The sequence below is a fragment of the Eschrichtius robustus genome, chromosome 2 (assembly GCF_028021215.1).
Source record: "Eschrichtius robustus isolate mEscRob2 chromosome 2, mEscRob2.pri, whole genome shotgun sequence".
Classification (NCBI taxonomy): domain Eukaryota; kingdom Metazoa; phylum Chordata; class Mammalia; order Artiodactyla; family Eschrichtiidae; genus Eschrichtius; species Eschrichtius robustus.
In genome coordinates, this window is record NC_090825.1 from 115,392,727 (window position 1) to 115,413,943 (window position 21,217).

Sequence of the window (21,217 nt, forward strand, 5' to 3'; positions counted from 1 at the left end):
GTGTATTTCTTTTCTTTACTCAATTATTTAACACTGAATTTCTTTGCATATAAATTTTATTACATGAATAGGCTAAAATCACAAACCAGGATACATACATAGAAGCTGCTCGAGTACTTGACAATCGGAGATCTAGAGCCAGTTTTTCTTGATTTTCTTCCATATCAGATTCTGAGTTTTCCAATGAAGACTGTGCCTGTACAGCAGTTTTCAAGATATCAGTTAACTCAGAGGACAGACTAACACCATCTTCTTCTTCTTCCTAAAAATATATCCAAACAGAGAATCAAACATGCCATGATTTCAATTTTTCCTTTAGGAAAAAGATCAGAGAATAATTTCTCTTAAGGATTACCTTGATTTCTTCAAAAAAATGTGCAGTTTCTCCTTCTATGATTGGCTGTAACATCTGACCCCTTCGCTTGGTGGATGGAGATCCCTGTAACAATAAACATATAAGTGGGTTACATTTTAAGTATTTAAAATGTTCAATGAAGATTCACTTCACTATTACAGTTAAAATAAAGTTTAACAGATCTTAAACTTTATTTTCAAAATTCTAACCATACTCTTTAAAATTTTTTAGGAATTCCTTACTAAATTTATTTTTGCTTTTTTCTTGTTATGTATCCATAAGAGTGACAAATGATAATTTACATCTAGGTAATTCTAAAAGAGCTCATTCAATAAATGTTTTAAAATTCTAAATAATAATGTGTGACATATTATTTATTTAATTGGGAGCATTTTTCTTTTTAACCAAGCTGTCAACTTTTTTGGTCTGAGGACCCCTTCATACTCCTTTTTAAAAAATAACAGCTTCATTAAGATATAATTCATATACCATAGGGACTTCCCTGGTGGTTCAGTAGCTAAGACTCCGTGCTCCCAATGCAGGGGGCCCGGGTTCGATCTCTGATCAGGGAACTAGATCCCACATGCCGCAACTAAGAGTTTGCATGCTGCAACTAAAGATCCTGCATGCCGCAACTAGAAGATCCCGCATGCCACAACGTAGATCCCGCCCGTGTGCCGCAACTAAGACCCAGCACTGCTAGCTAAATAAATAAATAAATAAATAAATAAATAAATAAATAAATATTTTTAAAAAGATATAATTCATATACCATAAAATTCTTTTAAAGTGTACAATTTAGTGGGTTTTAGTATATGCACAAAGTTGTACAACCATCACCACTATCTGATTCTAGAACATGTCATCACCCCAAAAGGAAACCCTGTACTCATGAGCCCTCTCTCCCCAGCCCGTGGCAAACAACAATCTACTTTCTGTCTCAATGGGCTGGTCTATTCTAGATATTTCATATAAATGGAATCATACAATATGTGGCCTTTTGTGTCTGGCTTTTTTCACTTAGCATAAATGTTTTCAAGGTTTATCCATGTTGTAGTGTGTACCAGTACTTCATCCCTTTGCATGGCTGAATAATATTCCACTGTATGGATATACCTCATTATGTTTATCTATCAGTTGGCCGAACATCTGGACTGTTTTTACACTTTGGCTATTATGAACAATGCTACTCTGAAGACTTGTCTACAAATTTTTGTGCGGACATATGTTTTCAGTTCTCTTGGGTATATACCTAGGAAGAGAACTGCTAGGTCATATGGTAACTCTATGTTTAAACTTTTGAGGAACTGCTAGCACCATCTGTTGGAAAAACGATTCTTTCCTATTGTCTTGGCTTAACTTTTAGATTCCAAATTTCTCTTTATGACAGTCATATTTAGGCGTCCGTAAGATCTAGAAATGCTTCCTATAGACTCAGTTTTTAAAAACAAATGTGTGGACTTCTAAGATGGTTTTCATAAATAAATTCAAAGACTATTTATACTATTATGGAATTATGAAAATGTCAGTGACACACAAAAAATACCTTGTAATCAAAAGATAAAATCTGTATTAAACTATCTTATGTGTGAAAAGATTATAAACTATACAGGATTCACTGTTCAAAGAAAACTTGATTATATCTAAATACTGTTAAGAGACGGCCAACTAAAAAAACAGCCAGTTAAAAAAGAATGTTTATATAAGGGCTAAATAAAAGGTGCTCAGAAGGCCACTGTGAACATTCTAATAATGAGTAGCCAGAGAGTCGAAGCCTAAAGGGAATCCTTACTCCAAGAGGCCATCAACATAAAAATGGTCTGCAAGCTTAAGCAAACCCTAAGCTCCAGAGAATTAATTCCTAGGAGATGATGCAGAATGGGCACATGCTGTTTTCTATTTGAGCCTGAGAGACATCTAGAGCCATACCATCTAATGGTTAATTTGGGGATAGCACTTAATATGCACGTAAGCATTTGAGTTTTCATTTTTTCTCAAAAAAAACGCACATATACATGAATAAGTATTATTTTAATAGACTTTTTTGTTAAAAAAGATGAACTTGAAAAAAATCAGTTTACATTATTGTGCAATTAACTGAACATCATCATGATGGCCATCACAAAAGTAATGTATTTTCAAAGGCATGAATTTAAATGGAAAGAAATTAGGCAAGGGTCTGAAATACGAGTTTTGTTTTTGTTTTTGTTTTTGTTTTTTTACGAGTTTTTAATTCTACAAGTAGGTGACCCTGGGCACATCACTCCTGAGTTTCAGTTTCATCATCTGTGAAATGAGGCTACCGTCCTCTCCACCTGTTGTGACTTAACTTCTCAGGACTTAATGACATAATCATAAGTAAAAATGCTTATAAGAGTGCCTGGGAGGTAATAGTAGGCATTTATTATTAATTTCCTATTCTTTTAAAGCAGTAACCTCACCTTACATACACAATTCTTGTTACCTTGGCTGTGTATTTCTCCAATATACCACCATAATAATAATTTTTTTTTAAAGAGTAGGTTTTGGTAAAATGAACTAGATAAATGTTCGCATGTTTTACTTACAAGGACAGGAGTGATGCTAGCTCTTGTCAGCATCTGTTTTACAAGTCTGTATCTATCATAAAGAGGTTTAACAATGTGCCTTTCTTCCCTGGTTACCTGAAGCAAGAAAAATGGAAATCACCTAGTCATCAGAAATCTAAAATTTCTAAAACATTGAGCAATATGACTTTCCCTGCAATTTTTAAAAAGTTATTTTAAATAAGTAGGCAATCTCCCAAATGTAGGAAACAATGCTCTATGAAACAGCTCTGAAGATGTGGGCCACAAAAGTGATTCATGTTCTTTAAGACAGAAAATCAAATCTTTTCAGCAAGAGAGACATTACCGGCCTTCCATGTTGACTTTCATAATAAAGAAGACTTTTCTGGAGAGAAGTTTTCTCTTCTACCAAATGATCTTTTGTCATTTTCTAGAATAAAAAAAACAAAAAACAAAAAAAAACCCTCCCATTAGCAGCATCATTCCCTTCCCCAGCACAATGTAAATAATTTGGTTGAAAGGGCAGCCCATTACCACTCTTGATTAGGTTAATAAGAACACATCTTTTGCTTATGGATTTGCAGGCAACATTTTTCAGTCTCTTGGAGAATGGTCTTCTAAAACTAGGTACCAACCGCCTTTGGTGGTTTGATTTATTATATTTTATCTGAAAAAGTTATGAATACCAGAGCTTAGTACCTTGGGTAAGTTACTTAGCCTCTTTTTGTTCAACATCCTGATCTGTAAATGGGGATACTTCACCTACCTCGCAGAGCTCTAATGAGGACTAAATGAGTTAATACGTTGTAAAGGCATTTACACAGTGCCTACTCAGCACACAATAAACAAAATAAATGCCTATTTATTTAATTTTGCACATAATCTTTTATTAGCATTATAACTATAATTTTGTTGTGTGTGGGCACATACACAAAAACACGTGCACACACCAAGCACAGTTCTTAAACCTGGTGTTTCTCCTAAACTGTTAAAATCTAGCAGCAGTATAGTGGAAAGATCCTGAAAAAAGCTCAACAATGTCAATTTGTGACCCTAGACTTCTACTCTATGACTTCAGTTCCCCTTCATCTGGCACTTTCTTTCTACTGATAATAAGATACTCTTCTCCCATCTTTCAGTACTCTAATGGTAGTAGGCAGGAATCCCAAATTTATTTGCCCATAACTCCTTCTCCCTTTGTTCCATAGCATGACCTTTTAACACACCAATGAACCAATGTTCCACAGAATACACTTTAACCCAAATAAACTCTCCAATTACTCCTAGGACTAATTAAAACTACCCTGTTTGTCATCAGAATGAAAATTAGAGGTACAAAAACAAATTCAGTGGATACGTACTTCCTATAACAAGCATTTTAGATTATGTACGTTCAGTAGAGGATAGCTAGGTGTAGACTCTGTAAAACATTGTGATTTCAACCTCAAGCTTGAACCTTAAACCTAGGAAAAGGAATCTGAATAAAGCTAATCCAACCAAAATCATTTATAGGAAAGGGGGTGAGGAGGAGAGGAGGCTGGTATAACATAAAAGCAAAACCAAGAAAAATTGGGGGAACTTCTCTGGTGGCACAGTGGTTAAGAACCCGCCTGCCAATGCAGGGGACACGGGTTCGATCCCTGGTCTGGGAAGATCCCACATGCCGCAGAGCAACTAAGCCCATGCACCACAACTACTGAGCCTATGCTCTAGAGCCCGTGAGCCACAACTACTGAGCCCGAGAGCCACAACCACTGAAGCCCAGGCGCCTAAAGCCCGTGCTCCGCAACAAGAGAAGCCACCGCAATGAGAACCCTGTGCACTGCAACGAAGAGTAGCCCCCACTCGCCACAAATAGGGAAAGCCTACATGTAGCAATGAAGACCCAATGCAGCCAAAAATAAATAAAGAATGAAAGAAAAACTGGGGAGGGGAGCAACTAGAATTTCTAATCCAGCTCTGTTTGAAGGGAGAAAGACTCCAATATTTCGATCATGAGGTGTACTCTGTTGTCAAGATAGGAATGCACATCAGGATTCATCACTGCCTAGACAAAAGTTCACCTGAGACCATCTACCTCTGCAGTCTCCCAGCAAATTTCATCTGATAAATGATCTTGGTTGCCAAGTGCTTTGACCAGGACTGTCCTAGGCATAGGCTATACTAAGTAATGGTTCTTCACAAAAATGCATTCAATTAGTCCTCATAACCACACTGTGTTAGTACTTTAATGGACATAATCGCAGTCACATGGCTGTTGAAGGGACTCAGCGGCAGAATGCACATAATATAACCAGTCAGGAACTGCCATAAGCTAAGAGTTTAATACGTACAACTACTAAGATACAAGGCCAAGACTGAAACTCAGGTATATTTCGTGCTCTTAACACACTCATCTTGCTAACTGCCTCCAATATAAGTGAACAGACCACATTCTAGTTTTTTTAGTTTTATTATTTCGACTCAGGCACTTCTGTTGTGCTGATAAAAACATGCTTCTATAACTACAAACCTGGAAAGTAAACTGAGGCCAGCAGACTACCTAGACATCTTTATGCCACTATTGTAATTATTTTATTTCAGGTATTCTAAAGGCTAGTCTGGGCAAAAACCATAGCTCAAGATTACTTTGATATCTTCTGGAAGACACCTCTCAACACGTTTTTCTTTCAGTCTTTTCAGAATAAGTTCAAGTGTTGCTTCCTTAGATGGCTTCTTCTCCTTCTGAATGACCCGGGATTCATCTTCATTCTCTTCATCTTCATGGTCTAGAGAAGAGCCAAAGCTTTTTGGAAGAGTGTTACTACGTGGACGTGTCTGAGGTACAAACTCTCCATCAGAGGTTTTGTGTTTTGCATCTACATTTCAGAACCAAGAGGGTAGATCAGTAATACTGATTTTAGCTAAAATGAAGCTAGGTCAAAAGAGATGCAAGAGATGCAAAAGCAAAGTATACATCTACAACACACAAAGTCACATGAAATACTTAAATTATATATATACACCGAGAGAACTATATGGTTTTTCTTTCAACCAATATTCATAGAAAGCCGACTAAAGTAAGATGCTCTGATGAGCATACAGTAGTAAACAAACAAACATGGTCTCTGTTGTCATGGAGCATGTATTCAGGAAGTAAAAAACAAAAACTAAGTAATCAGATTAATAAACAAAATAATTTCAATGAGTGCTAAGTGCTATAAAGAAGATAAAATAGAATGATGTCACAATGTTAAAGAACTGTGCTTTTTGGAAGAGCAACTCCTTTGGATGGAATTGACAAAGAAGGCCTTTCTGAGATGGTGACATCCTAGTTGAACATGGATTTAAAAGGAGTTAACCTAGCATAGAAGATTTAGGGGAAGAACATTTCTCCCCAGTTGAGGCAATAGCCAGGGCAAGGTCCCTAAACCATGACATATTTAAGGAACAGAAAATGAGGAAAAGTGATAAAATGGGCAAAGGGCAGAGTATAAAGGGCCTTGAAAGCCTGGGTAAGGGGTTTGGACTGTATTCTAAGTGGAAAGGGAAGCCCACTGAAGAGCTATGAACAAGATAGTAACACAGTTTTTATAAAAGATAATTTTGGCTGCTATGCAGAGAATGCACTGTAGGACACTAAGAGTGGAAGCAAATTGGGAAATTAGTTAGGAGGCTAATAATTTAATGACACTCATTAGTAATACATTCAAGGTAGTGATTCTCACTGATGGTTGGAAACTGGTGTTAAACGAGGAAATTTTTGACAGAATTTTAAGGGAAAATTCTAAAGAAGTAGTAGAACTTATTTAACCATAAGAATGTAAATAAACTCAATGACAATAGGGACCCTGTTTCTCTTGTTCACTGCTACAACCTCAGATGTCTTCAAGTACTTGGTATGTACACACACTAAAATTTCTGTTGAATAAATTCAAATGAATAAACCAAAATGTGATGCTGCAGATTACAAACCCACACTTGGTACAGATAATTTTTTAGGTATTAACAATTATTAAAAAGCATGTTCACTAAACACCCACAAAGGAAATGTACCTTAGCAGGTGTTATACTAGACTGACACTCAGTAACACACGACCTAGTTTTTGATTCAAGACGACTTACAATTTAGTCTTTGTAGTATAAAAGGCTGATGATTATTCTTAGTCTTAGAGGAAATACCCACCAAAAATTCTTAATACCTACCCAAACCCAAAACTGCTTAATATTTGAAATATGTTTCATATAAACTTCATAATACAATACCACCTGTGAATATATAATCTAGGGCACCCTTCAAAAGACTATTACTAATAAAAACACATGAAAGACATTTGGAAGAATGTAATATAGTATTGCAACTTTGACCATAACTACTAAAAGAACAAGAGAACTTTTATTTTGCCAGATAGTGTCCAAGATTTAAAATTATCAAAAATTCTAACTATAATTCTCAGATATTATTATAAAGAATATTTTAAAATGCAATTATATTAGAAAAATGGCACATTTTATACCTTTGATTTGCTTTCGCAGTTTGGTGAGCTCTGTCATCCATTTTAATACCTTTGGATTGGCTGCTATATCACTGTAGGAGGGCTGAAAAATTAAGAAAACAGAATCACTGATTAGGCACTCATCAACCCCCTACCTGTGCTAAGTCCCTCTCTGATAATTGCCTTTGCCCAAAGGAGCTGCCTGGCCCAAGGTTACAACCCTTCTTCCAGAGCAGCCTGCATCCATGACTGGTTATGTGGGATTAAAAAGGCCTGGCGCCCTCATCTCAATTCAGGTCAATCCTGAGCAGCCATCCTAGCTTGAGACCCCGTGGAATCTCCTCTACTAAACCATGCTGGCCTCACTCCTTACAGCTGCGATTCTCCCTAAACACTCCCTTGGAAATCGCACGCCCTGAAATCTCTGTCTCAGAATGTTTCCCAGATGATCCAACCTAAAACAACTCTACCACTATAAATCTACTCATAGATAGACACTGTTCTTTCATAAAGATAGTATTTTAAGAGATTTGTTAACCCCTCAATAAAATTAAGATATGAAATTCTAAAAAAAGAAAGAGAATCATTTAAACCTTTGTGGGTAAGCAATGGTTTTTTGTTTTTTGGTTTTTTTGCCACGCCACACGGCATGCAGGATCTTAGTTCCCCGACCAGGGATTGAACCCATGCCCCCTGGAGTGGAAGCGTGGAGTCTTAACAACTGGACCGCCAGGAAGTCCCGATGGTTATTTTAATTTATGCCCAAATAGTATTTTACAGTTCCCATGGCAGAGGTTTCACTCAATCCTCATTTCATCTTACTTTAAGTAGACAGGGCAAGATATTAAGTAAAGCTCTCTCGGAGGAGGGCCTAGCAACTGGAGAAGCCAGATTTGAATATGGGTCTTCCGACTCCAAGTATAGGACTTTTTCCACTTCACATGTTCTAATTATTAAATATCTCATCCCTCCACCCCCACCTCCCCTGGCTACCTGTGGTTTTTGAGAGAGCACAGCATTAACGTGATTTGTCAATGTAAAGTATTTGCTTTAAGAATTCTACAAGCTGTTTTCCAATAGAAATATAAAAATGCAATGGTGCAATGGCAAGAATACTGGTCTGGAATCAGAAGGCTAAGGATCTATATAATCTCAGATCTACATGATCACTATGTCTCTGGGCATCTTAGATTCGTTCTCTCTCCCAGGAAAGAGATGCACTAATGCTCTCCAAGAAAGTCCTCCAAGTTCCAACAGATCTACCTCACAGTGGACAATGCTACAAACTTACCTTGCTATTTCTTTCCCTTTCAAACTGTTCCTCAAATTGTCTGATTTTTTTCTGAAGTTTCTTGACTAATTGATATGGTGTTCTGTCTTCTCTTTTTTCATCTTTTGAACTAAAAGATGATCTTCGAATCCTGAATTAAAACAAGAGGCAAATACTGTTAGTTAAATTTTTAATTTATCGACACCATCTCTCTTATTATCTTGATAAAACATGATACTATTACCAAGAAGTATATTTTTAAAGTGAAATTAAGTCTCTAACACTAAAGGACAGGTAGTAAAAAGAAACTTAAACTATGTTAGAGACCACAAAACTAGCTAACACGAGTAGCGATGAAAACAATCTGGAATCATTCAAAAGTTGTCTGGGCAAAGGCAGAAGAGAAACAAAGACATCTAGCAACTCAGAGCTCTTTTGGTGTTCAAACTGCAAAGGAAAGGTTCTAACTTTCAGGATCAATTTTAAGTTTTGACAATAAAAACATCTAGTATTGGTGAGCTCCACCTGCGGCTTCCCTTCCAGAGTTCTATATTTCAGTCACAAATGAATAAAAACACCATGGAAAGATGTCTTATTAGAGAGCAAACCCCAAAAATACCTCAATGAACTCAGAATTTAGGGGCATCCGAAATAAAAAATTACAAAGGCATGCTTCATGAAATAGGGGAGAAAGCTCTCAACTACAGGTCTGGAGGATTAAAATCTCTCAAAGGACCTGGGTATGTGATAGGATTCACCTCCCATAAGAACATAAAAGTCATATACCTAGCAAAAGAAAGTGCTTTAGATGAGGAATCCAATGTTTCTGGATCATGTAGGAAACGCTGGCTTTGCCCAAAATCTAAACTCCGGTGTGATAATACTGGAGGACAGTCCTCTTCCAGAGGATGATGATTCATTCTTCCAGCTTGTGGAGAGAGTTGAGCTTCTCCAGACTCAGAGTCTTCCTGCCAAGACTTAAAAGCAGGAAATGGCTCTGCAAAACAAACACAAAGAATAGTACCATGGGTCTCTTGGTTCCACATGGAAAAAAAGTCACACAGTATCAGCTATATGTTCTTTAAACCTTTATCATTATGTAGTGGTTCATATAATAATTATGGGATACTAGGGTCTTCATAAAGCCTACTATAGTTTAAAATTGTCTGAGCTTCATTGTTCAGCTCAGAGTTCTAATTTCACATAAGGAGTTACACCTTAAATTTCTGAACCCAGTCACAAAGCAAGAAGGGACACTGTCAAGCTCTTTAAAATTAAAATGTTATTTTTCAAGTAGGGAAAAGTCTTCATTTAGAAACAGCAAACATTAAACAGTCGTCAGTTAGGAATTTAACTTAGCCAAATGCTGCCAGGTGAATAGATCATCCCTCACTGTAAAATGACTATGTTAGGAACTGGAAGCTATTCCCCATGCTATTCAGAACACTTACCAAATGGAGTTCTTGGACTCCAAAAGAATTCTAACCTTCCCAAACAAAAGCAGCTAACTCACCTGACAGTACCTGGCCTCTAACATTAAACTGTGGTGGTTATTTTCTGCTACAGGATTCCTGTGTATAATACATATTTTAATAATTAAACACTCAAAAGTATGACCAAGACAAAATTTAATAGCACTACTCCCTCTTAAGCACATTTATTTTATTGGAGTTATCCTGTATGTTCTCAAATGAAGCCATGTTAAGACATTTGATGTCTTTGCACAAATAAGGTTTGATTACATACAGAACACATATAGATAAACACACAACCCACAAATATACTCCAAATACAAAATTATCTTCAAGTATCACTGGATTCAGGGTGGGGATCGGGACTTTTCCATCTACATGTTAACTTTATTATAACTACAGCGTAAAACTTTGATACTGTGGCTTTTAATAGCAAAAATTAGTTAAGTATTTCTGGATGCAAAAATGGCTTGACAGTGTCAGAAATCAAGAATGATGTTTTCTTTTTCTTCACACAATACCTACGGATTGCTATTAATTTAGTTTAACTTTATGCATTAGCAATTTAAAGCATTACTTTTTTTCAGGGTAATAAGAACATAATTAATTTAGTTTTTAAAGCCCAGATCAATCTGATAACTAAAAATTGAGTACTAAGCGTGCAATCCCATAATAAACCCAGCAATAAAGTGATTTTCAAAACAACCCTTGTACCTGCTTCCCAGAAAATAAGTAACAGGAAATAAACATTTTATGAGAAATCTCCTGTTTTAAGAAAAGTAGGAACTAACAAAAACAATATTTTCTGGGTATCATCTTTAACCCAGAATAGTTTTCCTAATATATGGGGACAGCAGGAGAAGGGCTAATAAGAAGGCAAACAAAGTGAACCATAAAAAGGCAAAAAAGCTAAACTATGGCGAACCATACTTACCCTCCCCATCTCTCTGCAGATGCATTGTTTTGAAATCAATGAGGGGAAAAGTGATAGGGCATGACGCTAATAAAATGGAAAAAATGGCAAAAAATACTAAAGTGAACACACAGCACAGTCAGAACAAACCATACACATAACTAACACAAAGCCAAAGATACCAAAAACATTTCCCTAAAACCAGTTAGGCATTCTGCTCAAAAACTTTATTCAAAGAAATTACTACTAACCAAACTTTAAAAACAAACACAAACATACATTTCTGTTTCAGCAAGCAAGGCAAAAAAAAAAAAAAATCAAAGTAGTGCTGTTCTATTAAAACTCAAACATAAAACTGAAGAAATGGAAACTTAATCAGGTACTGTTGAAGCTTTTCAGTATAAACGATTTGACAGAAAAATATTTCCTTTAGTTTGCTCTTTGAAAAGATCCTACCGTATTTCATTCAAGAGTCAGCAGGAAAGAATCTAAAGTAAAGATGTTGTCTACTTCATTAAAAACCAAGATCTTTGGATGGCTGCTACAAATGCATACTGGTGGCAGACGTGTGCTACCTGCTTGCGAACTGCATTCTGCTGACTACCCTTTGAACAATACAAAAAAACAAAACCCACATACTTAGGAAGAGTGAGGTGGTCCTCCATTTGAAGTCACCCTACTTCTCTATTAAGAGTCATTTCAAATGGGGTATGTCTCTGATTCCAAGGTATGTAGGGTCTAAAGTAATTTGGTCTCTTAAGGAAGACTACTATTTAGAATATCTTGACTCCCAGTTGTAGAAAATCAGTCTCCGTATTATGGGGCACAGTTGGAAAGAACAACATGGTCTGCTAACAGCTACTCTCCCAAGCACATGCAGAGTTCATGACTGAGAAGTTTACTCAGATGTCTACTGCTCTTGGCTCTCTGAAAGTCACTGACCCTTACTCCTGGAAGAGCCAGAAGGAGGTCTACGAGGACTTGTCACAGCTGTCGAGCCAGGTAGCTAACAGGGCAGTTCAGAGACTGAAAATCAGGGATCAGGAGTACATAGTGACCTACTTTCCCTACCACCACAAGTTGTAAAGGATGGATTCTGACAAGGCAACAAAAGAGAGCCTACCATCAGGGTCTCTTTGGGGAAGCCTCCAGAAAGCTGAAGCTGGACAGAGAATGTCCTATCTCCTCAGACAATGGAAAACAAATTGTCTTCTATGCTTAAAACTTAAGATCAGAACCCTCAGGACAAAGACTGTAAAGGGCTATTTATCTGCATCCTCCAAAAAGAAGCAGGATTAAATCCTCTGTCAGAATCCCAGCTTCATCTTTCACAGACTCTTTTCCTACTACAGCTCAAGGGATGCTCTGTTGACCACCACTCCTTTTCAGTGATCATGCCAGGATAAATAACTAAAATGAACATCTGAATGCTAACATATCCCTAACTCTGGGGAGCATGTTCATAAATTCCAAACATCCTGAATAACCCAGAACAAAGTAAATGGAAGACAACTTCCTGATTTAGTCTAAGTTAAGACACATAATATGCCATTAGGTATGCCAAACATCTAGACCAAAAAAGGGGGAGGGGGGGCAGGAGGAAAGACAGCAGTAAAGATTGGCACAATGACTTGTTTGGGGCTTTTAGAAAATTGGCTATACCTTAAAAATAAATAAATAAAAATGCTCCAACTGTGATCAGGTACATAGACTTGAGGTGGCAAAAGGAGTCTGTGGTATTGGCATTGCAATTCCTCTTGTTATTGCTACTGTATGTCACTGGCTAACTTGCCAAAGGTGAGATTACCAAGGGATCTTCATCCAAGTGAACAAATATGTAACTTTAAGATTTCTGAGTGGTCTCCTTGTCTATTTACATAGGAAGGTGTATGATCCAGAGGCCTCCTGGATCCAAATTTGCTGCTTACTTCCACTCCCAACCGCAACATTTTATTTGAAAGTTTACAAACACACAGCAAAGTTGAGAGAATTTTAAAGTGGACATCTATATACCAATCGCCTAGATTCTACCATTAACATTTTACTATACTTGCTTTATAACATTCCCATTCCATTAACCGTCTTATTTTCATCATGGATTTCAAAGTAAACTGTAGATACCTGTATACTTCCCCATAAACACTTCTGCATGCAAATCATTCACTGAAGTTTGGTATTTATTTACAGTTTTTGCTTCTTTTGATTAAAAAAAGCTTACATACAATGAAACGCAAGTCTTAAGTATACATCTGCTGAGTTTTGACAAATACATACACCCATGTGGCTTGCCTTTTTAAATTAAAATTAAAATTTCTCTTCTTTGTAAAATTTTTTAGGACCCTGCTCCCATACCTTCATAACCTAACACAGAGATACAGGGATACAGCACAATATGTGCTTACAAATAACCTTGAAGATAATTTCTTTTTAAATGTATTCCTGATGATTATAAAGAAAAGGCAGCTATATATAAGCCCTCTGTTTAAAGTGGTGAGATCCCCAAGCCCTAACATACCGGACTTTCAAAAACTGGGAGACAGCACCTGGTTTAACAATTAACAAAATCCTATCCTTGATTTTATTTTTTTCATCAGTTTTAACATCCATCTTCAGAGCTAATGGATAAAATAAGAACTTTTAGTTCAATGAGATAGTTGCCCCATAATTTCGTTAGTGCATTTGAGTAAAAATAGTCACTCACTCTTATATGAATCAAATAAAAATGAATAAGATTGCTAAGAAAAGGGCAGTAATCTCATTACTGCCTTGGGTAATTTCAGTTACAAATAACATTATCAGGAAAATAATGTGTGTGGGTAAAATTACCTTCCCATTTATCACCGTCAGAAACGTTCTTCAGATCTAAATGTGGAATTTGGACACATGCTGCCTCCCCTTGAACACCAACACTTTGACCTCCTGGCACTTCTGATTCAGTGTTGGCATTCAAATCACATATCTTGCTACTAGAATCCTGTATTTTAAAATAAAGAATACATTTCACAACCAAGAAGCTTTTCACACCCAGCTTAAAGACAACCAGCATATATCCTGTGTAGTCTTCATCAGTTTACTGTGCCTACAGTTAACTGTCCCACTCCCACCATTCAAACTATTTTCAAATACAAATGTGCAGTTTTATAATACATCTTACTGGAAGACAAAGTTTGGATCCCAAATTGAGAAAACTGTTTTCATAACTAAGTTTCTTGTAACCCATAGTGGCAAATAACACAAAAACAAAAACAAAAGCAAACAAAAAAACAAAAGTGGCAAATCAAGTTGCTGCTTAACTGTAAAACATTTGGTAAGAGTATTTACATTTCAATCTCCTTTAAACCTATTAAACCCAAGAGCTAAAGGTCAGATACAATAACTGGTAGATTAAACCTAGTCGAACTTTTAAGAACCATAAGTGAAAAATAATTCTTACCAGAATGAAGTGTGACAATTTATCACTGTCAAATGACAAATATTCTTTCCTAAAAATCAAGTAAAGTTATTAGTCTTTTAAGAATAAATTGGTTACTATCATTGCATATTTCTTACCTAGATTCCTCTCTTCCTCATACAGTTAGCATTTACAGGGTGAGAGAATAAAACAACAACTGGACATATGCCCATTCTTTGGAGCCTTATTATCTGAAAATCACACACTACTGAAAAGATCCACAGAATCAGTTCAGGTTTAGAAAAATTAACTAACATTTACCACCCCCTTACACAGCCACTCCCCCAAAAGAAAAACACTTTAAAAGGAAAAATATAATCCACAATAAATAAAAACCAAAAGAACTGAATGTATAATGGAAAAGATTTTATAAAAATAAATATTAGTTTTAACCAAATAACTTTATTCTCTCCCACTCTGGGACATTTTTTTCCTTTTTAAAGATTTTTTAAAGGTATAGCTATGTACCTATATTTTAAATCTGATGGTATTCTATTACAATCAAAACAAGGTTACTACTTCTAAACCTCTCCTTCCTAAAAACATAATGGTAACATGTAAAAAGGAAATTTATAAAATCTCAATTCACTTATTCCCCCATAAAAATTAACCCCCATATAGAACAAGTGTTAAAGCAAGCTGTCACAAATGATCTCTACCTATTTGACCAGTCAACACAGTATCTAGTATCATAGTAGGTTATCAATATGCCGACTGCGGGAAAGTTCTCCTCCCCAAAGACACTGTGGCAATTTACAAAGATACTCACTGGTGCTGCTCCTACCCTGCCATAAAAGAGTGTGCATAAAAGAACTGCAAGAAGACAGGTCTTGATCTAAATATGGATTCTTGCTGGGCATGAGAAACAAACTAAATTCCCTGGGAAGCAAAGGCCCTCTTTTGCTTAGAGTGGAAGCAAATGGGGGGATGAGCTAAATTCTACCCTAACAGACTAAAAGACCTAATCACCTAAATTTGAGAAACATTGAGTGTTAAACATGCAAAATGTAATCCACTTAACCAAGAAAATCTTTGGGTCTAAAAACAAGTTTGCTAACCTATACATAAGTTGAAGGGGAAAGAGCTTTCTTGAAAAAGATTGAGTCCTCACTAAATGGATCCTTATTGTTCTACCAAATCCAGATGTCATCATTCTGGGGATGCCTGTTAATGCTGTTAATCTTTTATCTTCAGCCCATAGCTCCAATATTCCCTGGGCTGGAAGAAGATCATTCCTGCCTCCTGAAAGGAAGCACAAGGAACTGCTGTAAGCAGGAAATCTGTGGACCTTCAGAGTATGGGGACGCTCCAGAGACATGGCTCCAAAGAATTTACGTGCCCTCAGAGAACAGGTTTCCTACCCACAATTAAGAGAGACAATGGCATTAATGCAAGTTTACCCTTGCCAACAGGCTATCACCAAATTAGTAATGCTGTATGGGACTTCTCAGTATTTACAATCTAGTCTCCAACTTCATTACTAATGTGTTTTTAGAATATCAAATCATCATCCTGAAGAAAATTATAACACACTTCTTAGCAATGTCTTAAAGAATCATAAAAAGAGTAACGACACCCAAAACCTACTTTAAAACATTCTAGAAAGCTTCTGTTTAAAGGGACTTTATCTATCGAGTATCTATGGGGACTACATATGGCTGAAATACTCATTGCCTCAGGGATCCCCCTTCCATTACTGCTGGCCAAGGACATAAACAAACACCAACTGCATAGGACTGTACTGGGACACACGGAGGAGTAGTTAGAAGGGGAACAAAAACATCCCTACATATTTGTTGATGCAACTATGTTACAAACTTTCAGTTAGCTATCCATAGTTCCAAGACTATGAATTAACTCACTGAAATGTATTCAGAATATCAATAAACTCCCAAATTGTTCTACAAATCAGCTGAAAGTTTTAAGTGTCTCCAAGAAGGCTGTGTTCTTCCTTCTGAACGTTTTCCAAGTTGTAACTAATGTCTGTCTGAACCTGCATCTACTCTGAATATTTATGGACATTTAATATGCTTTATACTTACCATCAAAACAAGACATTTGGTTTTCTAGATCATCTAAAATGTATGTTATAATGGATAACTTCATCTAAAAAATTCACCCCAGAATCTGTAAAGAACTCCAATTCTCAAAATGAATAATTAATTAGCAACAACAAGAGAAAATGCTTACCTCTCAAGACAGCCATCTTCACCATCACCACTGTCACTGCATGGCTCTAACAGTATACCTACAGTCTGACAAAAAGAACACAACACCGTATTAATGGAGTTCCCATCACTTACATATGAGAGGAAGTTTCCGATCTAAATTAGGATATTAGATTACAAGTTAGTCAAATGCCCCTCTTTAACTACTACTTATAACAGTCTATAGATGTTAGCATCTCTTTTTACAGAGAGTAATTTATCTTCCTCAAAACCCGAGTCTTGCGTGTGTTTGTATGCGTGTGTATAAAATGAGGACCCTGCATTTCTTGCTACCCCAGTGGGCAATACGTACTGCTACTACTATCACATTCTTTTTCCTTCCTTAGAATTCTCTCCTCTGAAAATGATGGTCTGCTATGTCTCTTTCTCCTCAGCCATGAACATACAGGTTGGTTAACTTCCTAGCAGGTAACAGAGGAGTCATGTAGTTCACCAGATCTCTTTATTACACGTAATTGAAATAACACCTCTGAACCTCAGAAACACAAGAGAAGGCTCCTGCATTTTCCAATGGGCTTAGTGACATCATCCCACGCTTATTCCTCCCTTAAAATGAATACCTACCAAGTCTAATACAAATGCCTTGTGCATTACTTCAAACTATGTAAACTTTTTAGTGTCTTTGATGATCACCTCTGAAATCAACAAAAGCTTTGATCTTCTTAGATTCTTCTTAAGGAACTACCACTTGTGCAGTTCTGTTTAATATGAAAGACAGTCTGTAAAAGGCTTTTAAAATACTTCTCTCTTTTCCAACTAGTTATCTCTGTGAAGCTAAATTGGCCTCATGCACTAGAAACAAAAGAACCTATAGAACAGACAGAATGCAGAAGCAGGTATGAGAATCCAGCTAACTTCAGTTAAGTCAAACAGACATTAACAAGATTTGTAGATATGTATAACAATGCCATGCCTCAAAATAACTATTTTTAAAAATAGCTGCTTTTGAGCAGAAGCAAGAAGAACTACAATCTTGCAGCCTGTAGAACAAAAACCACATTCACAGAAAGACAGACAAGATGAAAAGGCAGAGGGCTATGTACCAGATGAAGGAACAAGATAAAACCCCAGAAAAACAACTAAATGAAGTGGAGATAGGCAACCTTCCAGAAAAAGAATTCAGAATAATGATAGTGAAGATGATCCAGGACCCTGGAAAAAGAATGGAGGCAAAGATGGAGAAGATGCAAGAAATGTTTAACAAAGACTTAGAAGAATTAAAGAACAAACAAACAGAGGTGAACAATACAATAACTGAAATGAAAACTACATTAGAAGGAATCAATAGCAGAATAACTGAGGCAGAAGAACGGATAAGTGACCTGGAAGACAGAATGGTGGAATTCACTGCTGCGGAACAGAATAAAGAAAAAAGAATGAAAAGAAATGAAGACAGCCTAAGAGACCTCTGGGACAACATTAAACATAACAACATTCACATTATAGGGGTCCCAGAAGGAGAAGAGAGAGAGGAAGGACCCGAGAAAATATTTGAAGAGATTATAGTCGAAAACTTCCCTAACATGGGAAAGGAAATAGCCACCCAAGTCCAAGAACCGCAGAGAGTCCCATACAGGATATACCCAAGAAGAAACACGGCAAGACACATAGTAATCAAATTGGCAAAAATTAAAGACAAAGAAAAATTATTGAAAGCAGCAAGGGAAAAAGGACAAATAACATACAAGGGAAACCCCATAAGGTTAACAGCTGATTTCTCAGCAGAAACTCTACAAGCCAGAAGGGAGTGGCATGATATACTTAAAGTGATGAAAGGAAAGAACCTACAACCAAGATTACTCTACCTGGCAAGGATCTCATTCAGATTCAATGGAGAGATCAAAAGCTTTACAGACAAGCAAAAGCTAAGAGAATTCAGCACCACAAAACCAGCTCTACAACAAATGCTAAAGGAACTTCTCTAAGTGGGAAACACAAGAGGAGAAAAGGACCTACTAAAACAAATCCAAAGCAATTAAGAAAATGGTCATAGGAACATACATATCGATAATTACCTTAAATGTGAATGGATTAAATGCTCCAACCAAAAGAAACAGGCTTGCTGAATGGATACAAAAACAAGACCCATATATATGCTGTCTACAAGAGACCCACTTCAGACCTAGGGACACATACAGACTGAAAGTGAAGGGATGGAAAAAGATATTCCATGCAAATGGAAATCAAAAGAAAGCTGGAGTAGCAATACTCATATCAGATAAAATTGACTTTAAAATAAAGAATGTTACAAGAGACAAGGAAGGACACTACATAATGATCAAGGGATCAATCCAAGAAGAAGATATAACAATTATAAATATATATGCACACAACATAGGAACACCTCAATACATAAGGCAACTGCTAACAGTTATAAAAGAGGAAATCAACAGTAACACAGTAATAGTGGGGACTTTAACACCTCACTTACACCAATGGACAGATCATCCGAAATGAAAATTAATAAGGAAACAGAAGCTTTAAATGACACAATAGACCAGATAGATTTAATTGATATATATAGGACATTCCATCCAAAAACAGCAGATTACACGTTCTTCTCAAGTGCGCACGGAACACTCTCCAGGATAGATCACATCTTGGGTCATAAATCAAGCCTCAGTAAATTTAAGAAAACTGAAATCATATCAAGCATCTTTTCTGACCACAATGCTGTGAGATCAGAAATCAATTACAGGGAAAAAAAAGTAAAAAACACAAACACATGGAGGCTAAACAATACATTACTAAATAACCAAGAGATCACTGAAGAAATCAAAGAGGAAATCAAAAAAACCTAGAGACAAATGACAATGAAAACACGACGATCCAAAACCTACGGGATGCAGCAAAAGCAGTTCTAAGAGGGAAGTTTATAGCTATACAAGCCTACCTCAAGAAACAGGAAAAATCTCAAATACACAATCTAACCTTACACCTAAAGGAACTAGAGAAAGAAGAATAAACAAAACCCAAAGTTAGCAGAAGGAAAGAAATCATAAAGATCAGAGCAGAAATAAATGAAATAGAAACAAAGAAAACAATAGCAAAGATCAATAAAACTAAAAGCCGGTTCTTTGAGAAGATAAATAAAATTTGTAAACCATTAGCCAGACTCATCAAGAAAAAGAGGGAGAGGACTCAAATCAATAAAATTAGAAATGAAAAAGGAGAAGTTACAACAGACACCGCAGAAATACAAAGCATCCTAAGAGACTACTGCAAGCAACTCCATGCCAATAAAATGGACAACCTGGAAGAAATGGACAAATTCTTAGATAGGTATAACCTTCCAAGACTGAACCAGGAAGAAATAGAAAATATGAACAGACCAATCACAAGCAATGAAATTGAAACTGTGATTAAAAATCTTCCAACAAACAAAAGTCCAGGACCAGATGGCTTCACAGGTGAATTCTATCAAACATTTAGAGAAGAGCTAACACCCATCCTTCTCAAACTCTTCCAAAAAGTTGCAGAGGGAGGAACACTCCCAAACTCACTCTATGAGGCCACCATCACCCTGATACCAAAACCAGACAAAGATACTACAAAAAAAGAAAATTACAGACCAATATCACTGATGAATATAGATGCAAAAATCCTCAACAAAATACTAGCAAACAGAATCCAACAACACATTAAAAGGATCATAGACCACGATCAAGTGGAATTTATCTCAAGGATGCAAGGATTCTTCAATATACGCAAATCAATCAGTGTGATACACCATATTAACAGACTGAAGAATAAAAACCATATGATCATCTCAATAGATGCAGAAAAAGCTTTTGACAAAATTCAACAGCCATTTATGATAAAAACTCTCCAGAAACTGGGCATAGAGGGAACCTACCTCAACATAATAAAAGCCATATACAACAAACCCACAGCAAACAACATTCTCTATGGTGAAAAACTGAAAGCATTTCCTCTAAGATCAGGAACAAGACAAGGATGTCCACTCTCACCACTATTATTCAACATAGTTTTGGAACTCCTAGCCACGAAAATCACAGAGGAAAAAGAAATAAAAGGAATACAAATTGGAAAAGAAGAAGTAAAACTGTCACTGTTTGCAGATGACATGATACTACACATAGAGAATCCTAAAGATGCTACCAGAAAACTACTAGAGCTAATCAATGAACCTGGGCAAGTTGCAGGATACAAAATTAATGCACAGAAATCTCTTGCATCCCTATACACTAATGATGAAAAATCTGAAAGAGAAATTAAGGAAACACTCCCATTTACTATTGCAACAAAAAGAATAAAATACCTAGGAATAAACCTACCTAGGGAGACAAAAGACCTGTATGCAGAAAACTATAAGACACTGATGAAAGGAATTAAAAATGATACCAACAGATGGAGAGATATACCATGTTCTTGGATTGGAAGAATCAATATTGTGAAAATGACTATACTACCCAAAGCAATCTACAGGTTCAATGCAATCCCTATCAAATTACCAATGACATTTTTTACGGAACTAGAACAAAAA

The 21,217-nt window shown here is 36.4% G+C and overlaps 1 protein-coding gene across 8 annotated transcripts in view; it reads right to left on the reverse strand.

Annotated features, from left to right (window-relative positions):
* The window catches only part of FAM13B (family with sequence similarity 13 member B), a 116,704-nt gene that overhangs the window by 4,898 nt on the left and 90,589 nt on the right, over positions 1 to 21,217 (reverse strand). For 3 of the 8 annotated variants that reach the window (XM_068535940.1, XM_068535935.1, XM_068535934.1), the window contains 12 exons: positions 16,673 to 16,737; positions 14,465 to 14,513; positions 13,858 to 14,005; positions 11,053 to 11,118; positions 9,433 to 9,643; positions 8,668 to 8,797; positions 7,398 to 7,479; positions 5,530 to 5,759; positions 3,248 to 3,331; positions 2,923 to 3,018; positions 356 to 439; positions 99 to 262 (listed from right to left, as the gene is read on the reverse strand). In XM_068535940.1, coding sequence (XP_068392041.1) covers positions 99 to 262; positions 356 to 439; positions 2,923 to 3,018; positions 3,248 to 3,331; positions 5,530 to 5,759; positions 7,398 to 7,479; positions 8,668 to 8,797; positions 9,433 to 9,643; positions 11,053 to 11,118; positions 13,858 to 14,005; positions 14,465 to 14,513; positions 16,673 to 16,737 — 1,409 coding nt within the window. The remainder of the gene's footprint in view (positions 1 to 98; positions 263 to 355; positions 440 to 2,922; positions 3,019 to 3,247; positions 3,332 to 5,529; positions 5,760 to 7,397; positions 7,480 to 8,667; positions 8,798 to 9,432; positions 9,644 to 11,052; positions 11,119 to 13,857; positions 14,006 to 14,464; positions 14,514 to 16,672; positions 16,738 to 21,217) is intronic. The other 5 variants (XM_068535941.1, XM_068535937.1, XM_068535939.1 and 2 more) reach the window with 4 other exon arrangements.